Genomic DNA, 21,488 nt, shown 5'->3' with positions numbered 1-21,488 from the left:
TGATTATCAAGTGAGCAATTAGCTCAAACAATGCAGTTGCCGTCTTCTGTAGCTGATGGGGCAGGAAAACCCATTCCAAGATGTGCAAGGAATTGGACCATTTGTCACTCCATTGGCCAGTGATGCCTGTGGGATGCGAATCTGGAGTGGTAATCAACACAGTGACATCAATGGAAGGATCAATGCGATAAACCTGGCAAGCAGACACAGCTTGCTGAACCTCCTTTAGCACCTGATGTGCTTCAGGGGTCAAAGTGCGAGGCAACTTTAAATCAGTCTCCCTTTAACAAATCAAACAAAGGAGACAGTTGTGCGTTGGTCAGTCCCAAGTATGGCGTCACAATCCGCTTATAACGGGGTGTCGTGATGGTTCGTTAGCCAATCCCAAAGTGCACAAGACAAACAGCAGGGGACTATCAGTTTAAGCACAACAAATGCACCTTTATTAGGGGCCAAAACAATAAATGCGATAGTGGGGTCAGAAAAGAAATAAAAAGGATATATAGAGAGAGAGAGAAGTGGGGATGGGAATAGCTACCAACACAGGCGAGGTCCTCACTGGTCTGGACAATGGGGATCCGTCTTGTTGTGTTGGGGAGAGTCTCCAAAGTCCTACCCAACCCAGGGGTCCAGTTATAGTCCACAGAGGGAAAAAGGGGGGAACATGCAGAACAATGAGAGTCTATTGAAATTGCTATGGGGGAAACAGGTGTATCTACAGAAAATCATCCAGGCAGAACAAGCACAATGAAGAATAAGTCCATTGAAGTTACTGGAGAAGAACAGGTCATGTCATTCTCCCCCCCCCCCCCCCTCTCTGTGGTAGGGGTCTCAGTCTCAGCCCTTGGGGATAGGGTTCTTGATCTCTGTCTGTCACGGTGGTAATGAGGCAGACGAGGGGTCTTCAGTGAGAGACCACCAGAGTCAACCCAACAATTCATTCAGCTTAAAGGTGGAGAGTGAACAGGAATTGCAGTAGGCCACCCTGTGCTGGGTCCACGCTGGGTCTTCGCCAAGTCCTTACCAACTCCTTGCCAAGTTCTTGCCAGGCCTCATTCGGAACAGCTAACATAACGGTACAGCGTCTACACCTGCGCTGTTGCCTTCTCCAAGCCGGAACTGCAGAGGGGGAAGGGAGTTCCTTCTCGTGGCAATCGGCAGGCAAATGAGTGAGGGTCTTCAGACGGCCTCTTACATATGGATGTAATGAAGTGATGACACCTACCAATTTCTGGGCATCATTCAGTGTCTTCACCGAATGCACAAATTGCACCTCCTGGTGTTAGATTGTCCATTCCAGAATTTTGACCCCTAAATACTTCCAAGGAGGTTGTTGTTGAACCTTTTCTGGAGCCACCTGCAGCCCATGAGAATGCAAAGCATCGAGCAACTGAGGCTGTATCCACAGCAGCTCATCCTGCGTGGATGCAGCCACCAAAATTTTGTGCATATAGTGATAAAGATAGGCATCAGGAAACTGCTTGCAAACTCCAGACAAGGCACGGGTCACATACCATTGGCATATGGCATGAGAACATCACGCATTCTGAGGCAAAATCTTCAATTTATATCGCTGTACAGACTCAGCATTGTTGATTGCTGGCACCAAGAAGGCAAATTTTGGTCTGTCATCAGGATGCAAAGGAATTATAAAAAAACAATCCTTCAAATCCACGATGAGGATCGGCCAATCTGCAGGAAGCATGGTAGGCAACGGCACGCCCGCCTGCAATGTTCCCATGCTTTCCATCATGGCATTGACCTTTCGGAAGTCTTGTAACAACCTCCATTTCCCAGATTTTTTCTTGATGCAGAAGACAGGAGTGTTCCAGGGACTGGTAGAAGGCTCCATATGACTCTGGTCCAACTGCTCCTGCACCAGGTTTCGAAGGGTGACTAATTTGTCTTGAGGGAGGGGCCACTGGTTCTCCCAGACTAGTTTGTCTACCAGCCACCGTAATGGAGGTGTAAGATACTCTGTGCCCTTCATCACAGTGGCCCCCATCAAAAATCCATCCCAATGCACACCCCCCATGTGGATAGAACATCCCTCCCCCAGAGGTTAACACAGCTTGAAGTTACATGAGGCTGAATCATGGCTGTCTGTCCCTCTGAGTTCAGGATCAGCATGGGCTGCTGGCTCACATAGCAATGTGCTGTTCCTCCCAATCCCGCAATAGGCGTCTCCACTGGATCCAAGGGCCACTCCGGGGGCCAGGCAGTAAGGGAGAGAACTGTGATGTCCACGCCGCTGTCAAGAAGCTCGCAGAGACAGATCTTCAGCAGCGTCGCATCAGGGATGGACAGGGTACACAGCATCTCAGGATGTTTTTCGGTCAGGACAGCAGACCAGTGAACGTGAGGTGGCCCAGGGGATCCAAAGCCGCCATCACCTCACGACTGATCAACTGTCCTGCAAACAGAAGACGCAAAAAGCACAAGTTGAGCAATTCGTGTCCCTTTCGGGATAGTGACGGGGGGGGGGGGGGGGGTGGGGTGGTAGGTGTGGAGACCATGGCACAAATCTGCCCCATGAAATCTGCATCAATGAGTTCCAAGTGCACAATGATGCCCTGAATGGTGGCACTAGATCTCCCCATAAGGAGAGCACTCTTGCCATCACCCAAGGGACCAAAGGCATTCAGGGAAACCTTGTATATTTTGCCAGAATCTATGACAACTGTTGCTGCGGTGCAGACATTAACACCTGCTGAGCCATGGGCACTGGCTGCAAGCCAGCTAAGCAGACCTCCATCGTCACCGGGGCTTAGAGAGAAGTTTGTGTCTGGGAGCATCTCTCCTTCACGCTCCGCTTCCCGTTTCCTGAGCCCGGCAACGCTTGGCCATTAGCATGCACAGTTGCCTTGCACACATTGGCAGCATGGATTGGCCTTCCACACTGACAACACAAAAACAAGGGAGTTGTGACCTGCTGTACCTTCTTTCTCCATTTCTTGCTGGCCTGAGCATTCCCCTGCCTTCGTTGCCCGCTCTGCGGCATTACCCAGACTGGCTGCACAGCAGTAGCCAAGGCAGCCATCTTATGACCTGAGGTGCCTACCTTTGCACAGCCCTCTGCCATCTGAGGGACAGAAGGATCACCAGGAAGAGCCTCTATGATTCTCCTACAGTCAACACTGCAGTTGCTTCTAGCAAGGTGCTTAAGCAAAAGCTTCCTTGCCTCAGGATCTCCCACCTGCTTCTCCAAAGAGGCAGACAACCTGTCTGCAAATTGTTGGAAAGACTCATCACCTCCCTGGACAACAGCCACTAATGACTCCTTTGGAGCAGCCACTTCTATGGTCTGAATCAATGATGCCATGCCTGTTGTCTGGCACTGATCCAGCACCAGGGGAGCAAAGCCAGCCTGCCCCTGAGGATCAGCATAGCAGCACATCAGTACCAATCACACATCTGGGATCCTGTTGGCCCAACATAGTAGCATTTTGCTCCACTGCTCTAGCTGCCAGCTGAGTCCATTTAGACTCAAAAAGGTCGTATTCTACAAGCTGAAAAAGAACACAAGCCAATCTTTGAATATCATAAGGTGTCAGCAAATCAGCAGCAAACACTCAAAGCATCTGCATGAGCCCAGAGCCCAGACCATATTTTCTAACCTTATCATGGAGTTCCATCAAAGCTTTCAATGGTAACGGCTGATGTGCATTGTTAGCAAGGCCTCTGAGCACAGGGAAAGCCTGGAAACCCCCTGGTAAGGCAGCAGCACCTGCTAAGTGCCATCCCGTGGACTCCACAGGGACAGAAACAGATGCCTGACTGGGAGTCGGCTCAACAGCACCCGATATCGCGTCCTCTGCAGCATCAGCAGGGCCAGAGCAGCCATCTGCACACCACGGGAGGCACACAGAGGCACAATCAAGCACATTCTCGACCTTAGCTTTGACCTCTCGCCAAAACCGCTCGTGCTCCCTCAGACGTACAGTCACCTGACTCGGCGGAAGTGCCCACAAGGCCGAGGAAGAAGACCCACGGCCCCGGGGAAACACAGGTCTCCCGCAGGCCACGTCACCTTTCGCAGCAAAGGTAAACACCACAGTGCCCGCACTCACTCCAGCCCCGGTACCCGCAGGAGGGACGGGCGGCGGAGACAAGCCAGCCTTCGCCGGGGTCCCCCCGGGACCAGCCTCCCCCAGCACGGGGTCATCAGGCACTGCACCCAAAAGAGTCCCGGCCGGGACGCAGAATCCGACAGTGGACACCGCCCCACGGGGCTTGAGCAGGCCGGGCCGCCCGCCCACCAGGGCGGGGTCCGACAGAGAGTCGGCCAACGTCCCGCCTCTGGCGGCTTCCTCCACCTGTGCATGCCCGGCAGGCTGCGTAGAGACAGAATCGATCAATGATGTGGACCCTGAACGGGAGAGCCGGGGGGAAGCGGCTGACTCTGCTCCCACCTCTCCCAAGGGATACGTTGTGGAAACCCCGCAGTTCGGACAAAGTGTTGTCACCAAATCAGGCTCCAGCGGAGGCGGAGGCTGAGCCAGGGGCTCCTCGCACACCCCTAGGGCAAGAAAGGCACGGAGAGGAGGCGTTCCCGCCCGCTCCAACTTCCCCCCGGGCGCGGAAAGGGACGGGACCGATACCGATCCGCACAAAGACTCAAGATTCACCTCTGCCTCCGAAAATACTTCAGCGTCACCCCGTTCAGAGGCTGGGGGGCTGAAGTCCTGCCATAGCTTATCAATCCGTCTCCAGTTCAGGAGCATTACCACCACACCTGCACTATGATCAACAGAGAGAGAGACCATGAGGTGTTCTCCCAGGAGACCCCACGCCTCCCTGGAGAACGCCTCCGCAGGGGCTGAAAAGACCCCATGATCTTTGCCCCGGTAAAACAGTTGCTTAAAGCCATCCCAAAGAACAGAAGCCCTCTTTCGCTCCAGAAGAGCTTCCCAGACATTCAAGACCAGGAAATCGTCCATAGAAACCACAGGAGCTGCCCTGACCATAAGCCTGCAGGCAGAGAGAGAAAAAAAAAAAAAAAAAAAAGGGAAAGAGAATTAAAAGCCCTCACCCACGGCTGTCCTACACACGGCGTTCACCAATTGTCACACTACGACACGAAATAACTCACACACGGACGCTAGAGGCAAAAGGGGAAAGAAAAGAACCCAAAGAGAGATTTTATTTTCTGACTCTGCTACCACTATATATAGAATATCAAAAGTGACAGTGGATTGGAGGATGAAATTGCCACCTCTCCAACTACACTGGTCAAACTAACAGTCTATCAATTCTCTCAACCCACAAAGAACAATGCAAAACAATCATTATTTACAAGAACAGTGTGAGAAAATACAGTAGACATATGTAAACATCAGAAGGCATAAGAAACTTTTAGAAGAACTTTAAAACTCTCAAAAGAACAGGGTGACAAAAGGGGATAAAAGTTTCCAGTCACAAGTAAAATGGAGCCAGTCAGTATGCTTGTCTGGCTGAGCCCTGTGCCTGATCACTGCAGAATGTCCTATTTTCTTACATTTTCTTTTAAAATGTTTTCTTAACTCTCGCCCTGCTTAATCTCGCTCTCTGTCCTCTGTGTATGTGTTGCCCAACTGACAACTAAATACCACACACAGCTGCTCTCTCACTTCCCTTTGCCCCCATCCCCATTGTGATGGGAGGGAGAATCAGGAAAGAAAATTAAACTCATGGGTTGAGATAAGAACAGTATAATAATTGAAACAAAGTAAAATATAATAATAATGATGGTAATATGGTAATACTAATACTACTGCTAACAGTTTTAATATTAGAGAGAGAGGAAGGTAAAACCCAAGAAAATGAAATTATGCACAATACAAATGCTCACCACCCGCTGACTAAGCAGCAATTGGCCCCTTCTGGGTAACTCCCTCCAGTTTATTCACTGAGCATGATGTTCTATGGTAAGGACTATCTCTTTGAGCAGTTCAGGTCAGCTGTCTGGAGTATGCTCCTCCCAGCTTCTTGTGCAGCTCCTCCCTGGCAGAGCATGAGACACTGAAAAGTCCTTGACTCAGGGTAAGCACTGCTCAGCAATAACCAAAACATCTGTGTAATTTGCATTATTTTCATACTGAATCCAAAAGACAGTGCTGTACCAGCTACTGAGAAGAAAATGAATTCTATCCCAGCTGAAACTAGGACAGTATGCGTGCTGCAAGGAACAGGTGCCAGCTGCTGGTGAGACCTGTGTTTGTGTGAGTGAAATTTGGTGCACAGCTACTGGAGTCAGACTGGGGGGTATAGGCACCCTGGGACCTGTGGTGTCAACTACAGGCATGAATGAGAGTTCTACCATCAGTAGTTGGACAGGCTATAGCTCTCTGAATCATCATCATATGGTTTGAGTTGGAAGGGACCTTTAAAGGTCCAACCCCACTGTCATGAGCAGGAAATCCCTTTACAGTCAGGTTATTCCTAATGCCCCCCAAGATGAGGTTTGTCTTCTTGGTTGCCAGGGCTCACTGCTGACTCATATTGAGCTTCCTGTCAACCAGCACCCCCAGATCCCTTTCTGCAAGGCTGCTCTCCAGCCACTATTCTCCCAATCTATAATTGTGCCTGGCATTGCTCTGTCACAGGTGCAGAATCTGGCATTTGGACTTCTTAATTTTCATGCCATTGGTGATTGCTTCAGTCTATTCAGATCCCTCTTCATGGCCTCTTGTTCCTCAAGAGATTCAGCAGGTCCTCCCAGTTTGGTATCATCAGCAAACTTGCTAATGGTGCATTCAACTCCTGCATCCTGATAATTGATAAAGATATTGAACAGAACTGGCCCTTAACTTAAACCTTGAGTGTCATGGTTTGACACTGGCACAATGCCAGTGCCCCCATGAAAACGTAATTTCTCAATTGAATGCTGTGAAATAGAATTGAGAATAGAGCAAAGCAGGCCCAAGCTTAATAACAGAAAAAAAAAACAAAAACTTTACAAAGCTATTACTGTAAAAGAAAGAAAGGAAGGAAAAAAAAATCACACATAAAGATCAAAATTAAAACCTTGCAAAGCATTCTTCTTCTCACTAATTAATTTCAACATACCACAGTGAAACACAATCTGGACCCCAATCAGGTTTCCACCCCCCAGACAATCGATACTCAGTTTATTGAGGGAGACAGGAGTCTCCTGTGCCACAGACCCCCCAAGAAAACACAGTTGCTACATCCTGTGTTTCCATGTTACACATGGCACCGCCTGGAAAAAAAAGTTTGCTATGGTGACCCTTTTGTTTTCTATGTACAGTGCTCTCATTACTAATGCATGGATGGACAGACTGCTTTTAGGATTTTTCTTTTCAAGGATGCCCTGCCAAGAGGGGAGAAAATAACAGTTCAGTTTTTCATTTTTTGGAACCACAGCCCCCCCCCATTTCCCCCTGGGGCTGAGGGTCTAAGAACAGAGATCTTCTTCTCTTTTCCTTCTCTGAGGACAGGGGGCACTACTACAAACCCTTTAATTTTCCTCTGTTCACTCTACTTTTGTCTTTTCCTAGCTGAAGCAGGTCTCTTGACTTTGCTCTGGCATTTTCTTAAAATACAGTCTCTCTTGAAGGAGAAGATTGGTTCAGTTTGTGGCTAACATGGAAAAGCCTAGCCAAAAGCTACTCTTTGTTCCCCTCCTATATAGAATTTCTTCTTCTAAAATCCCAGGGTCTAAGGTGTCTCTCTTCCTCTCTTTCAAACCAAGGAGGGGAAAAAAAATTTACAAAGCTTTCATCTCTTAAGGAAGGGTTAAAAGTCCGAACTCCCAGGATGGCTCGATGCCCAGACTCTGGCAGCTTCCACGTGACTGGGCACCTTGCGCCCCCCCCCACTTCTCCTTCCCCGTGGTGAACTGCTGACGAAACTGCTACTGTTTCTTTCTCTCTCCCTCTCAGGAGAGAAACTCGGGGGGGGGGGGGGGGGGAATGGTCACATCCTAGATTTCCTCCACCCTTTCATCTGCAGGGGGCCAGCCTGGTTCCAGTCCCTCCACCCTTTGGCCTACCTCAGTCAGGCCATGGGCCTTCCCCTCCCCCAACCCAGCCACGGGCCAGGCAGGGGAGAGGCTGCACTGCGTGCTGACTGGAACTAAAAAGAGCAAGTTCTCCTGGGAATTCTGCTTTTAACCCCTCTGTGTTCTCAGAGGCGTGTCCACCTTCAATTGGTTAATATCCAAATTGACCTCTTCCTTCCGGAAAAATTCTTTTTCCGTGTCAAACCACGACATTGAGGAATACTGCTGGTGGCCAGTTGCCAGCCAGATCTAGCCCCATTCACTTCAACCCTTTGAGCTCTGCTATCCAAACAGTTATTCACCCAGAGCACCATGAACCTGCTCATTTCACAGATGGACAACCGGTCCAGAAGGATACTATGAGGAACAGTATCAAAGGCCTTACTAAAATCCAGAAAACTACATCCAGATTAATATAGAATACCAAATGAACTGGACTTTCCCTTTGTGAACTCATTGATTGTGCCTGATGATTGCATTGATCTTTAAATGTCTTTCAGTAGCACCCAGTATTATCTTCTCCATAATTTTTCCGGGTACTGAGTTTAGACTAACAGGTCTGTATTTCCCTGGGTCTTCCCTCACACCCTTCTTGTAACTAGGAATAGCATTGGCCATCTTCCAGTTAGCAGGGACTTCCTCAGACTCCCAAAACATTTGGCAGATGATTGAGATGGGTCCTGCCATAACATCCTCTAGCTCCTTCGGAACTCTGAGATGAATCCCATCAGGCCCCATCAACTTGTGAACATTCAGCTGATACAACTGATCCCTTACAATTTCAGTGTCCACAAAAGGAAAAACACTGTTCCCTCAGTCATGGTCCTCCAACTCAGAGGACTGGGCAGCCCAAAGTCTATCAGTATCATTAAAGACTGAGGGAAAAAAAGAATGCAATGCCTCTGTTTTTTCTTCATCCCTATTAGTCGTGTCCATATTCAACAAGTATCAGTCCAATGTTTTCTTTAGACATGCTCTTGCTATTAATGCATTTTTAAAAGTCTTTCTTGTTATCTGACACAACCCTAGTCAGTTTCAACTCTAGTTGAGCTTCGCTTTTTGTGTCGTCTCCCTGCAAATATGAGCCACAGCTCTGTGATCTTCCTGCAAAGCCTAACCTTGCTTCCAGAGATTCTACAATTTCTTTTTCCTCTTGAGCTCCATGAGGAGTTTCCTGTTCACCCGATTTAGTTTCTTCCCCACCTGCATGATTTTTGACACAGTGGAATTGCCTGCTTCTGTGCTTTAGAAAAGTAGTTCTTAAAGACTGACCAGCACTCATGGGTCCCTAAGTCCACAAAAGAAGATTCCCTGGATAATCTTCTAATTAACTCCATTAATAACTTAAAGATGGCTCTATTGAAATCCAGGGCAACAACTCTGCTGACCTTTTTTCTCATTACACTGAAAATTTTAAACTCAACCATTTCATGGTCACTGCAGGCAAGACAGCCACCAACCATCACATTTCCCAAGACTCCCTCTCTAGTCACAAACAACAAGTCTAGGAGAGCATCTTTTCTAGTTGGCTCACAGAGTACTTGTGACAAGTTACCTCCCACAAACTTCAAGACTTCCCAAGGCCTGCTTGTCACAGCAGGATGATATTCCCAGTTGAGGTCTGGGAAGTTAGAATCTCTCATAGGGATGTGGGCTACTGATCCAGAGATTTCTCTTAATTGCTTACAGAAGAACTCATCACTGCTTACATCCTGGCTGGGTGATCAGTAATAAACACTCACTATAATATCTCCTTTGTTTTCCATCCCCTTAAGCCTCACTCAGAGGCTCTCCACCACATCACTGACAACTGTAAGGGCTGTACAATCAAACCTCTTCCTTACATATAGTGCCACATGTCCATCTCACCTGTCCTGCCTATCCCTCCTAAACAGCCTGTAGCCCTACATCCCAGCATTCCAGTTGTGGGACTCATTCCACCTAGCAAATATAGTACTACCTGCTACATCAATTAGACATACACAAGTCTATGGGACTTGATGGGATCCACCCAAGGTGGAATGTTTTGGAGTAGATCACCCCTACAAAGAGGGGTCTGGACAAGCTAAATTGATGGACTGAGGTGAAATGTATGAGGTTCAGCAAGGCCAAGTGCCAGGTCCTGTTGCATCGTGTTGCAACAGAGTTCATTGTGTCCAGGGAGAGTGCAGCTGCCAGTGCCAGGCATGGGAAGAAAATGAGATGGCTCTTAATTTCATAAAGCTCAATAATCCATTTATTATCCCTGGAGAGGACAGGGGAGATGAAGACAAAAAGACTGGGCAAAGGCAGGGTTGTGGGGTTTTTATAGGGCACCACAGGGGTGGAGTTTAGGGTTTGGGTCAAGGGAGAAGTTATTAGCAACACAAGGAGGGTAAAATCTAATTCCCACCTCTTTGGAACAGGAGCATGTGGTAGGGGACTTGGGAAAAGCCCCCCCGAATATGCCTTGGGAGGAGGCTGTTGTATAAATTCCCGCCTCCAAGCTGCCCATCGAATCTACCACTCCCCTTATGTTATGTAACTGTCAGTTATGTCCATCTTTATGTCAATCATTTTTGTACTTGCCTTTAGTTCCAGAATGTTCCTAAGTTCTCTGTCTGTAATTGGCTCTTCCCTGGTTATCGCCCCCTTCCCTCATCCCCATTTGCTGTACCCCAATTATTCCATCCCAACTCCTCCTCCGAACCCCATTCCTACTGGACCCTTTGTACCCTGTCCCTCCTATTTGCCACCTGTTATAAGCCCTACCCCGCCCCTTATTCGGGGCTCTCGGAGCCTGCTCCCTTGCCGAGCGGACGGGTCGCGGATCCTCCCTGACACCCAGCCCTCAGCGAATAAAGCAACGCCTGAGAGACGACCTGCCGTGGTGTACGCATTCTTATTACCACCGTATCGGCGGAGCCTCCGTACCGGAGAGCCGCGCATAGATACAGGAGCACTCCACAACTCCCCCATTTTTAAATTGATCAATGTATGTTGAATAACTCATAACAAGGGGATTCTTGGGAATATGACTTAATAGTTTACTAAACTAAAATGAACATTATTAAGCTAAATTAACAAGTAATAGAAAAGCATTTGAGACTTAATCAAAAAGGATAAAGTAACAGAAATGATGATACATTGATTAAATGAATATATTTTTACTTAATGATTTAATAGTTCAATTTCTTCTGGCTTTTGATCTTACCAGAAGGGGTGCAGTTATTTGATCTCCACGAGGGGCACAGTATTTAGTGTTTGGTCTCGGCTTTGGCACTGGTGTTATGGGTGTTGCTATTTTAGATGATGATGACTGCAAAGCGAGGGAAGCAGTGACGGCCCTGGGCGTAGGGCTTGGAGCGGGGCCACCACAAGGGGGGCAGTGGCAAGGCCGGCAGCACTACAGCAGGGGCTGGCTTTTTTGCAGGGCCGAGCAGCCCTGCCACTTGGGCCCAGTGCACAGTCAGCTGCAGTGGCACAGCAGGAAACGGGGGAGGTAATTAGAGGGGAAGGGAAGGTTTGGGACCAGAAAAGAAGGACTTAGGCAGGAAAAAGGGGAATATTAAACAGCATGGTAAGCACCATTTTTAAAAGGAGGGTCTGGGACGGCAGGGCCATTACCTTCCCAAGTAGGGAACGGGGGATATGGAAAGACAGGGGGAGAAGGAAGGCACAGGATGGCGAGAGGACAGTAGCCCTCCCGTGTCACTTATGGATGGATTCCATTCCTTGTTCTGCCTTCAGGAAAAGGGGGATAGGGTGGCAGAGAGGGACATGGGGTAGCAACTTCGTGCCATCCTGGCAGTTTTCACTCCTTGCCACACTTCTAGGAACAAAAGGGTAAGGAAAGATATGGGCAGCTTCACAGAAACTGAAAAACCTGGGGGTTCACAGGAGGGGGAACCACTGATCTAGGACATCGACATGCTGTATGTAATTGTTCATAGCCATTTATAAGTAGCCTGCATGGCTTTACCGTCCATAAGCTGCAGCAGAATTGTTGGGAAAGTTGACAAGAGTCTGACGAATGGTCCTTTTTGCAGGCAGACTAGCTGCTTGTAGCTCTTAAAAACTCCCTCCCATGAAAAACAAAAAAACTTAAACCATTCATAAACATCTTGCTGAGTGATGGTAGATGTCAGTCCCATCGCCTGGTCCCAGTAAACTGGTCCTCTTACTGGGAATTCCCTTCCTTGTAAGCCTTTTACTCCCATGTTTTTAAGGTCACTCTCAACCTAGCCTCTTGCCATGGTACTCTTGAGTCTTCCTTTTTAAGATAGGGGTCCTGCAAGGTGTTGCCATTAGTGGGTGACTTACGGGGTGTCAGTCATGCTGTCCTCACTGGCGGCCTGCATTCTCCACTATTTGTTGTGTCATGTTGCAACAGAGTTTACGTGTCCAGGGAGAGTGCAGCTGCTGGTGTTGGGCATGGGAACAAAAACGAGACAGGTTGTCATTTCATAAAGCTTGAGAATCCATTTATTACCCCCGGAGATGAAGGGGTAATAGAAGATGAAGACAGAAAGACTGGGCAAAGGTAGGGTCATGGGGTTTTTATAGGGCATCGCAGGGGCAGAGTTTAGGTTTTGAGTCAAGGGTTAGGGTTAGGGTAGCTTCCTTCCCTTGTCCACTGATGATGTCACTCCATCATAGAAGGCCACTAGGTTGGTCAGGCAGGACTTGCCCTTGGCGAAGCCATACTGGCTGTCCCAAATCACCTCCCTGTCCTTCATGTGCCTTGACACAGCTTCTAGGAGGATCTGTTCCATGATATTCTCTGGCACAGAGGTGAGGCTGATAGGCTAGTAGTTCCCAGGGTCTTCTTTTCTACCCTTTTTAAAATGGGTGCAATATTTCCCTGTTTCCAGTCACCTGGGACTTCACTTGACCTCCACATCTTTTCAAATATCATGGAGAATGGCTTTGCAAATACATCAGCCAATTCCCTCAGGACTGCGATTCATCTTGTAAAGTCCCATAGACTCATATCTGTTCAGCTTCTTCAAGTGGTCACAAACATGATCAGTGGGATGGACTTTGCTCCCTTAGTCCCCTGTCTTGCAGTCCATCTACTCAAGATGTGTGGGAGAGGTTGCCATCAAGGACTGGCAAAAATTTTGTTGAGTACCGCAGCCTTCTTGTCTGTTCTTGCCCATCTGCCAGCCTTGCTTACTGGGGCGGGGGGGGGGAGGGGGGGGGAGGGTACATAATCTTTGACTTTCCTTTCTGTCTGACATACCTGAAGAATTCTTTCTTCTTGTTCTCCCAAGTTTATTAGTTTAAAGCACGATTCACTAAGTCAGTCAATATGTTGACGAAGATTGTCCTGACTCTTCTAGATCAGTAGATTCCAACTCTTCACAATAGGCTGTATTCATTGAAGAACATCTTGTGACCATAGAAACCAAAGCCCGGGCAACAACACCATCCACAAAACGAGATATTGATCTGAATGATGCACTGACTTCTGCCTGCATCCCTATCCCTGACTAGCAAGACAAAGGAGAAGATCACTTGGACACCTGTCCCCTTCACTTGAAGCCCCAGTGCTTTCAAGTCCTGCTTGATCTTGTCCAGACAATGCCTTATCATGTAATTGATGCCCATGTGGAAAAGAAGTAGTGGATAGTAGTCTGCACTTTTAGCCAGTTGTGGCAGTTTCTCTGTGACATCCTGGTCCTGGCAAGCAGTAAACTTCCTTTGACTGTACATCAGGCTGGCAGATGTGTGCCTCGATGCCTCTCACCCACTCTAAGCACTTGCTGCTTTCTTTTGCAGCTTTTAGTATGCCCTGATGTTGCAGTTTCTCCTTGTGAATCTTGTCCATTGGTTTTGCCAACTGCTAAGGCTTCATATCTTTTGCTGGTTGGTACATACAAGGAAGGGGAGTGAAGCAATATCCTGTTTCCATGGTTCACCAAAGACCATGGTGCCTTCTCCAAGGTGCTGTCTGTTTGGCACTGCAGCTCTTTGTCTGGTAGTCCTTGGAGGTCAGTGCCGTGGGGTCCTAGTATTTATTCTTGCAACATCTTGAATAGTACTCTGTTTCTTGTTCCCCCTTGTAAAGGCCCAGAAAAGCTGACTTTAATCACGGGGTGCATCCTCCTGCCCCCCCCCCCCCCCCCCGCCCGCCCGCCCAGGCTGCACAATGATCTGAAAAACGCTCATTAGACCTTGGCCTTGACTAACTGCACTTGGACTAAGCCCCTCTTGAGCTTATGAGAAACACTGTCTGTTCCCAGGAACTAATAACTCAGCTTATTCTGTGATTTCTGTGATTTTTAACAAACAGCCTTGGAAACTTATTTTTCTTGCCTGAATAACAACCCAAGTGGAATAATATTTTTGTTATTGGACCGTCAAAGAACGTTACTGACTTGAATTACAGCCAGGATGGAAAATTACTATGACTAAAGCTCATTCTCCAACAACATTATGAACAGCAGTCCAACGTATGACCCTTTGAACTCTTGATTCCCAGAAGATAAGGGGATAATGTGTATGTCTCAAACACTGACAACCAGATGGCTGTGGAAACAACCAAGGACTGGATGCCGTGAGAAAAAACAAGGTGTGGCTTGAGAAGGGGGGCCATGCAGAGGTAGGGCAGCACTTTTCTGGGATAAACATCCTTGTTGTAGTTCCTGAAGATAAGTGAAACACAGTACAGTGTAACCACAGGAATGAGGCCAAAAAGTGGGCATGGATTATTGGGGGAGATTAAGACCACCAAAGACCCTCTAAGCCCTCTGGCCCATTTCCAGAAAGGTCTGAAAGAATGGACTGAGCATGAGAATTAATTTGCATAGAAACCGAGAAACCTGTCTTCAGGGCAGAGAAACCTATCCATAAAAATGTACCCACCACCCAAGCCCAGGCAGCACCCCCAGCACCCTGGACATCTCATCAGCCGGACCAACACTGCTGGATTGATGCTGAAACCAGGACTGGTGATCTCTTTTTTTCTCTTTCTTTTTCTCTCCCCCTCTTTAATATTTTCCTTTCTGTCTTTCCTTTCACCCTACTCCTTTATCCAAAACCCACTGCCGTGTGCTTATATAGTAGGTCAGGGATTTCCATGCCAAGTGTGTAATTTACTAATAAAACTTTCTCATTGTTTGCAGAGCCTGACTTTCGTCATTCCTTTCAAACATAAGCATTTATGAATCTTAGGTGCTCCCTTCCCCTTAAGGGTGGGTCTTCACACCCCTCCCTAATACAGCATAACCTAGTGAATTCCTCCTGCATCTCTTCCACCCAGGAGCATGAGGTGCAGTCTTTATAGCCCTCCACCTGGACAGCAGCTTCCCTGATAGGAAGCTCTTTCTGGATGGCTGCCTCCACTCATTCCAGGCTAGCCTGGCTAGACAGCCAATTCCTGCCTGCTGTAGAGTTCAGCCCTCATCTGGTCTCTACCATCATGCTTTCAACAACTTCAAAACACTGCCTAATAAGGTCCTATAATTTCCTGGAGACATCAAGCTGCTGGATAGGCTTGCACAGCCAACAGCTATTTGGGGTGACCATTGGGGCTGCAGCATAAGACTGTGTTAGAAGAGCAGGCAGCAGTCCAACAACTAGTAGGATGTGCTGCCTTCCTTATGCACCCCTCTGCTTGAACTGCTGCACAATCTCTTGCACCATTCCTCTCAGGCACTGTTCCCTACAGCACCACACCCTGGTCACTCACACTTCCTAGGGGCCAGTTACATGTGGATTCCTGTGGTTTGAACTGGCTGCACCAATAACCCAACTCTCTCATGCCCCTCTTATGAGACCTGTTGACTGCTGGACAGTCCCTACACACGCACACAGCTCAAGGGTATTGGGGGCCCAGAAAGTTCCTCAAACACCCTTCAGGACTTCATAGGCATCACACTCTTCTCAGCACACAGCAAATACTACTTCTGCCACTACTGCCGTTACTGCTGTTGGCATTGACTTCCCGTGGTTCGAACTGGCTGGGGAACAGTCACCACCACCCAAGCAAATGGAGCTCCAAACTGAAATCAAACACAAAAAGAAAGTACACAGAAGGTGGAAGCAGGGACAGACTTTTCGGGACAAAGATATTGCCCACATATATATCAAGAAAGCTCTGAAGATTGTCTAGTGCACAGCCCCCCACTCCCCCTGACCAGGTCAAAGGGGGTAGAAGAATATCCACTAGTTTTATACTTTTTTTGGGCAATAGTAGATGCTCTGTGAATCTTATAGCTTCCTTACTAAAAGGCACTGAAGGATCCATTTGCCATCCACGAAAGAACCGGAGGCTGCTGATGTGTTAGAAACCAACAGAGAGACACCTGTGAAATGTGACAAAGGAATTAGGTTGTGTTCCTCTAAAAAGTTGACAATGTCAATAGGCCCACTAAAGTACCTCCATAGCAATGCATGCAGCATGGGTAAGAGACAGGAAAAGATGGAAGCCACTGTGCACCTGGAAAGGTATGATTCAATTGCTACCACTGAGATTTGGCAGGACAAATCACATGACTGGAGCACTTCAGTCGATGTCTATAAACTGTTCAGAAAGCACAGGCAAGGAAGAAGGGATTGAGGGGTTGCCTTCTATGTAAAAAAATGGATTGACTGGAGAGAGCTGTCTTTGAAAACCAGTGCTGAATGGGTTGAGACCATTTGGGTAAAAATAATGGAAAAGCCAACAAAGGAAACCTCATGGTTGATATTTGCTACAAGCTGCCTGATCAAGGTGAGGATGTAAATTAAGCATTTTTACTTCAACTGCAGGAAGAATCATGCTCACAGGCTCTGATCCTCCTGGAGGACTTCAACCACCCTGACACCAGCAATCGCTCTTCTCATAACCTGAACCTCAAGGTCTGTATCCAAGACAGGGGGGAAGCAGTCCCTCCCATCATAGGAGAAGATCAGATTTGTGACCACCTAAGAAACCTGAGCATACATAAATCCATGGGACCACACAAGAGGAATTCCAGCGTCGTGAGGGAATTTGCTGATGTGGTTGCTAAGCCATTCTCCATTGTATTTGAGAAGTTATGGCAGTCAGACCACATCCCCGATAACTGGAACTAAGGAAACATTGCACCCATTAAAAAAAATGGTGAAAGGACCACCCTGGGAACTACCAACCAGTAGACCTCACATCCATGTCCAGTAAGATCATGAGACAGATTCTCCTGGAAGATATATTGAGGCATATGGATGAAAGGGAGGAGATTAGAACATGACTTCACTAAAGGCAAATTGTGCATGATCATTTTAGTGGTCTTCTACAATGGAGTGACTGCATCAGTGGAAAAGGGAAGAGCTACAGATGTCATCTACCTGGACTTCTGTAAGGCCTTTCAAACAGTCCCCCAAAACATTCTGACCACTAAACTGGAGAGATATGGGGACTGTTAGATGGATAAGGAATTTGCTGGATGGCCATGTCCAAAGACTTACTGTCTTGGTTTGACAAGACAGGAGTCTGTGAAGGAGGGCAAAAGCCTCCTGTGCAATGGAGAAGGTAAACCCCCTCCCTCTGAATTACTAGGATTTTTAAATTAAAAGGCTCTCAGGCAAAGATATGGGAATGGGAGTAACAATTCTTTACTAGGAGAAAACTAGATAACAATTTTAAAAGGCAAATGCAATTGGTACAAACAAAACTAGTGATAAAGTCCACAACCTGAGGATTCGGGGTGTCCGGTTGAAATGATAGCTGCTCCTCTTGCAGTGGCTGATGAATTGCAGCTGAAGTGGTGATCTTTAGAAGGGTATAGTTTTCTCTGAAGATCTGGTGGCAGTTGGGCCGGTCTTCCTCTGCGCCGGGGCTGCCTCTGAGCTCTGCCGCCGTTGCCTCACCGTGCTCCGGCCGTTTCTCTGGGAATCCCGCTGAAGGAGTCGCTTCTCTCGGGAGTCCTGCTGAAGGAGCTGCTTCTCTGGGAAATCCCGCAAAGCGAGAGCTGCTCTGTCCCCCAAAAGGTACCACTTTATCCAATAAAAGAGTGCTTGGCTTCCCCCTCTGGGTGGAGCATCTCACAATGGGATGGTGTTACGTTACCAGCCCTGCAGTGAATCAGTCAATGGCCCATTAACAAACCATTACCTCTTCGGAGCAAACCATTGTTCTTGGAAGAGATAACAAACCTGCCCAACCTCCAACAGATGGCAAATAGAATACAAGCTTATCTTACAAACCAGGACATTATCCACCCCTTATTCTATTTCCATCTGCACACAATGAAATCTTACACCCAGTTCTCACTTAAAACCAAGTTTCCCTGTGGTACACAGCGGGTGTCCCCATCTTTCTGCATTACCCACCAAGTGTAACCAGGTCCTTGAGCAAAGACAATCCCACGAATGGGTTGGTCTTTGCCTGAGGTGGGATTAATCCAAACAGTTTTCCCTAAAATACCTTTCATATGTACTACAGGGACCTTATCTCCATCTACTGCGTGTAAGGGTTCTGACTGGGCAGGGCCAGCTCGATTGACAGACCCCCGGGTGTTGACCATCCAGGTTGCTTTTGCCAGGTTAATTTCCCAGTTTCTAAATGTTCCCCCACCAAGTGCCTTCAGGGCAGTCTTAAAGAGTCCGTTGCACCGTTCAACTTTGCCGGCAGCTGGAGCATGATAGGGAATATGATATATCCATTCGATACCATGTTCTCTGGCCCAGGTGTTGATAAGGCTGTTCTTGAAATGGGTGCCCTTGTCAGACTCAATTCTCTCAGGTGTGCCGTGTCTCCACAGGACTTGCTTTTCTAAGCGTAAGATGGTGTTCCAGGCAGTGGCATGAGGTACAGGGAAAGTCTCCAGCCATCCAGTGGTGGCTTCCACCATGGTCAGCACGTAGCGCTTGCCTTGGCGTGTCTGGGGCAGTGTGATGTAGTCAATCTGCCAGGCCTCCCCATACTTGTACTTGGACCACTGCCCACTATACCAGAGGGGCTTCACCCGCTTGGCCTGTTTGATGGCAGCACAAGTCTCACAGTCATGGATAACCTGAGAAACACTGTCCATGGTTAGATCCACCCCTCGGTCTCGTGCCCACTTGTAGGTGGCATCTCTGCCCTGATGACCTGAGGCATCATGAGCCCATCGAGCCAGGAACAACTCTCCCTTATGGTGCCAATCTAAGTCTATCTTTGACACCTCTATTTTTGCTGCCTGATCTACCTGCTCGTTGTTTCGGTGCTCCTCATTAGCCCGACTTTTGGGGACATGGGCATCTACATGACGGACTTTCACCGTTAGCTTTTCCACCTGAGAGGCAATGTCTTTCCGTATATCAGCAGCCCAGATTGGCTTTCCTCTACGTTGCCAGTTGGCCTTCCTCCACCTTCCCAGCCAGCCCCACAGAGCATTGGCTACCATCCACGAATCAGTATAAAGGTAGAGCTTTAGCCACTTCTCCCTTTCAGCAATGTCCAGAGCCAGCTGAACGGCCTTGAGTTCAGCGAGTTGGCTTGATCCACCTTCTCCTTCGGTAGCTTGTGCAACTTGGCGTGTGGGGCTCCATACGGCTGCTTTCCACTTCCGGTTCATCCCTACGATGCGACAGGAACCGTCAGTGAAAAGAGCGTAGCAGGTCTCCTCTGCTGGTAGTTGGTTGTATGGTGGAGCTTCTTCAGCCCTTGTCACTTGTACCTGCTCCTCATCATCAGTGAGACCAAAGTTTTCACCTTCTGGCCAGTTCGTAATTATCTCCAAAATCCCAGGGCGATTCAGGTTTCCAATACGGGCGCACTGAGTGATGAGGGCAATCCATTTGCTCCATGTGGCGTCAGTGGCATGGTGGGTAGTAGGAAGTTTCCTTTAAACATCCACCCCAGCACCGGTAGTCGGGGTGCCAGGAGGAGTTGTGCTTCTGTGCCAATTACCTCCAAGGCGGCTTGGACTCCTTCAAAGGCAGCCAAGATTTCCTTCTCTGTGGGAGTGTAGTTGGCTTCAGACCCTCTGTAACTTCGGCTCCAGAATCCCAGTGGTCGGCCTCGAGTCTCCCCAGGCACTTTCTGCCAAAGGATCCAGGACAACCAATGGCTCCTGGCTACAGAGTAGAGCACATTCTTGACCTCTGGTCCTGTCCTGACTGGGCCAAGGGCTACAGCATGAGCGATCTCCTGCTTGATCTGGGTGAAGGCTCGTTGCTGCTCAGGGCCCCAGTGGAAATCATTCTTCTTTCGGGTAACCAGATAAAGAGGGCTCACAATCTGGCTATACTCGGGAATGTGCATTCTCCAGAAACTTATGGCACCCAGGAAAGCTTGTGTTTCCTTTTTGCTGGTTGGTGGGGACATAGCTGTGATCTTGTTGATGACCTCAGTGGGAATCTGGCGCCGTCCGTCTTGCCATTTCACTCCCAGGAACTGGATCTCTCGGGCAGGTCCCTTGAGTTTGCTCTTCTTGATGGCGAAGCCTGCTTCTAGTAGTATCTGGATGATCCTTTCACCTTTCTCAAACACTTCTGCCGCTGTGCTCCCCCACACAATGATGTCATCAATGTATTGCAGGTGTTCTGGAGCCTCACCCTTTTCTAGTGCAGTCTGGATCAGTCCATGGCAGATGGTGGGGCTGTGTTTCCACCCCTGGGGCAGTCGGTTCCAGGTGTACTGCACGCCCCTCCAGGTGAAAGCGAACTGAGGCCTGCATTCTGCTGCCAGAGGAATGGAGAAAAACGCATTAGCAATATAAATGTTGGCATACCACTTTGCTGCCTTGGACTCCAGCTCGTACTGGAGTTCCAGGATATCCGGTACAGCAGCGCTCAGCGGTGGAGTCACTTCATTTAAGCCACGATAGTCCACAGTCAATCTCCATTCTGTGTCAGATTTGCGCACAGGCCAGATGGGGCTGTTGAAGGGTGAGTGGGTTTTGCTGACCACCCCTTGGCTCTCCAGCTCCCGAATCATTTTGTGGATGGGGATCACAGCATCTCGATCCGTCCGATACTGCCGGCAGTGCACTGTCGAGGTCGCAATTGGCACGCGTTGTTCTTCCACCCTTAGGAGTCCTATTGCAGAGGGGTTTTCTGACAGTCCAGGCAAGGTGTTCAATTGCTTAATGTCTTCTGTCTCTACAGCAGCTATTCCAAAAGCCCACCCTGAGTCCCTTTGGGTCTTTGTAATAGCCGTTCCGGAGGAAGTCTATGCCTAGGATACACGGAGCATCTGGGCCAGTTACTATAGGATGTTTCTTCCACTCCTTCCCAGTCAGGCTCACCTCGGCTTCCACCAGAGACAATTGTTGTGATCCCCCTGTCACACCAACAATAGAAACAGGCTCTGCCCCCACATGTCCCGATGGTATCAGAGTACACTGTGCACCAGTATCAACTAAAGCATCATATTTTTGTGGCTCTGATGTGCCAGGCCATCGGATCCACACTGTCCAGAAGATCCGGTTTTCCCGTGCCTCTCCCTGGCTAGAGACAGGGCCCCTCTAACACTGGTTATCATTCCTTTCCTGGGCATACATACTAGAGGTCCCTTCAAGGGGGTCTGACAGATCGTACCCACAAGCTTGGTCAC

General features: G+C 48.4%; 2 protein-coding genes across 2 annotated transcripts in view; one reads left to right on the top strand and one right to left on the bottom strand.

Moving 5' to 3' along the window:
* Positions 1-21,488, top strand: part of LOC146763004 (transcription factor RFX3-like) — a 293,397-nt gene that overhangs the window by 99,310 nt on the left and 172,599 nt on the right. The gene's annotated exons all lie outside the window — the stretch shown is intronic.
* On the bottom strand, positions 420-4,987 carry LOC146763007 (uncharacterized). Its single transcript, XM_085571125.1, has 2 exons — positions 3,948-4,987; positions 420-2,413 (listed from the first exon to the last, which is right to left on the bottom strand). The coding sequence occupies exons 1-2, from the start codon at positions 4,965-4,967 to the stop codon at positions 2,405-2,407; spliced, it is 1,029 nt and encodes a 342-aa protein (XP_085427251.1). The 5' UTR covers positions 4,968-4,987; the 3' UTR covers positions 420-2,404.

The sequence above is a fragment of the Lonchura striata genome, chromosome W (assembly GCF_050655825.1).
Source record: "Lonchura striata isolate lonStrDom1 chromosome W, ASM5065582v1, whole genome shotgun sequence".
Taxonomy (NCBI): Eukaryota; Metazoa; Chordata; class Aves; order Passeriformes; family Estrildidae; genus Lonchura; species Lonchura striata.
Note: the sequence above shows the minus strand (reverse complement) of the source record. Positions and strands in the feature narration are given on the sequence as shown.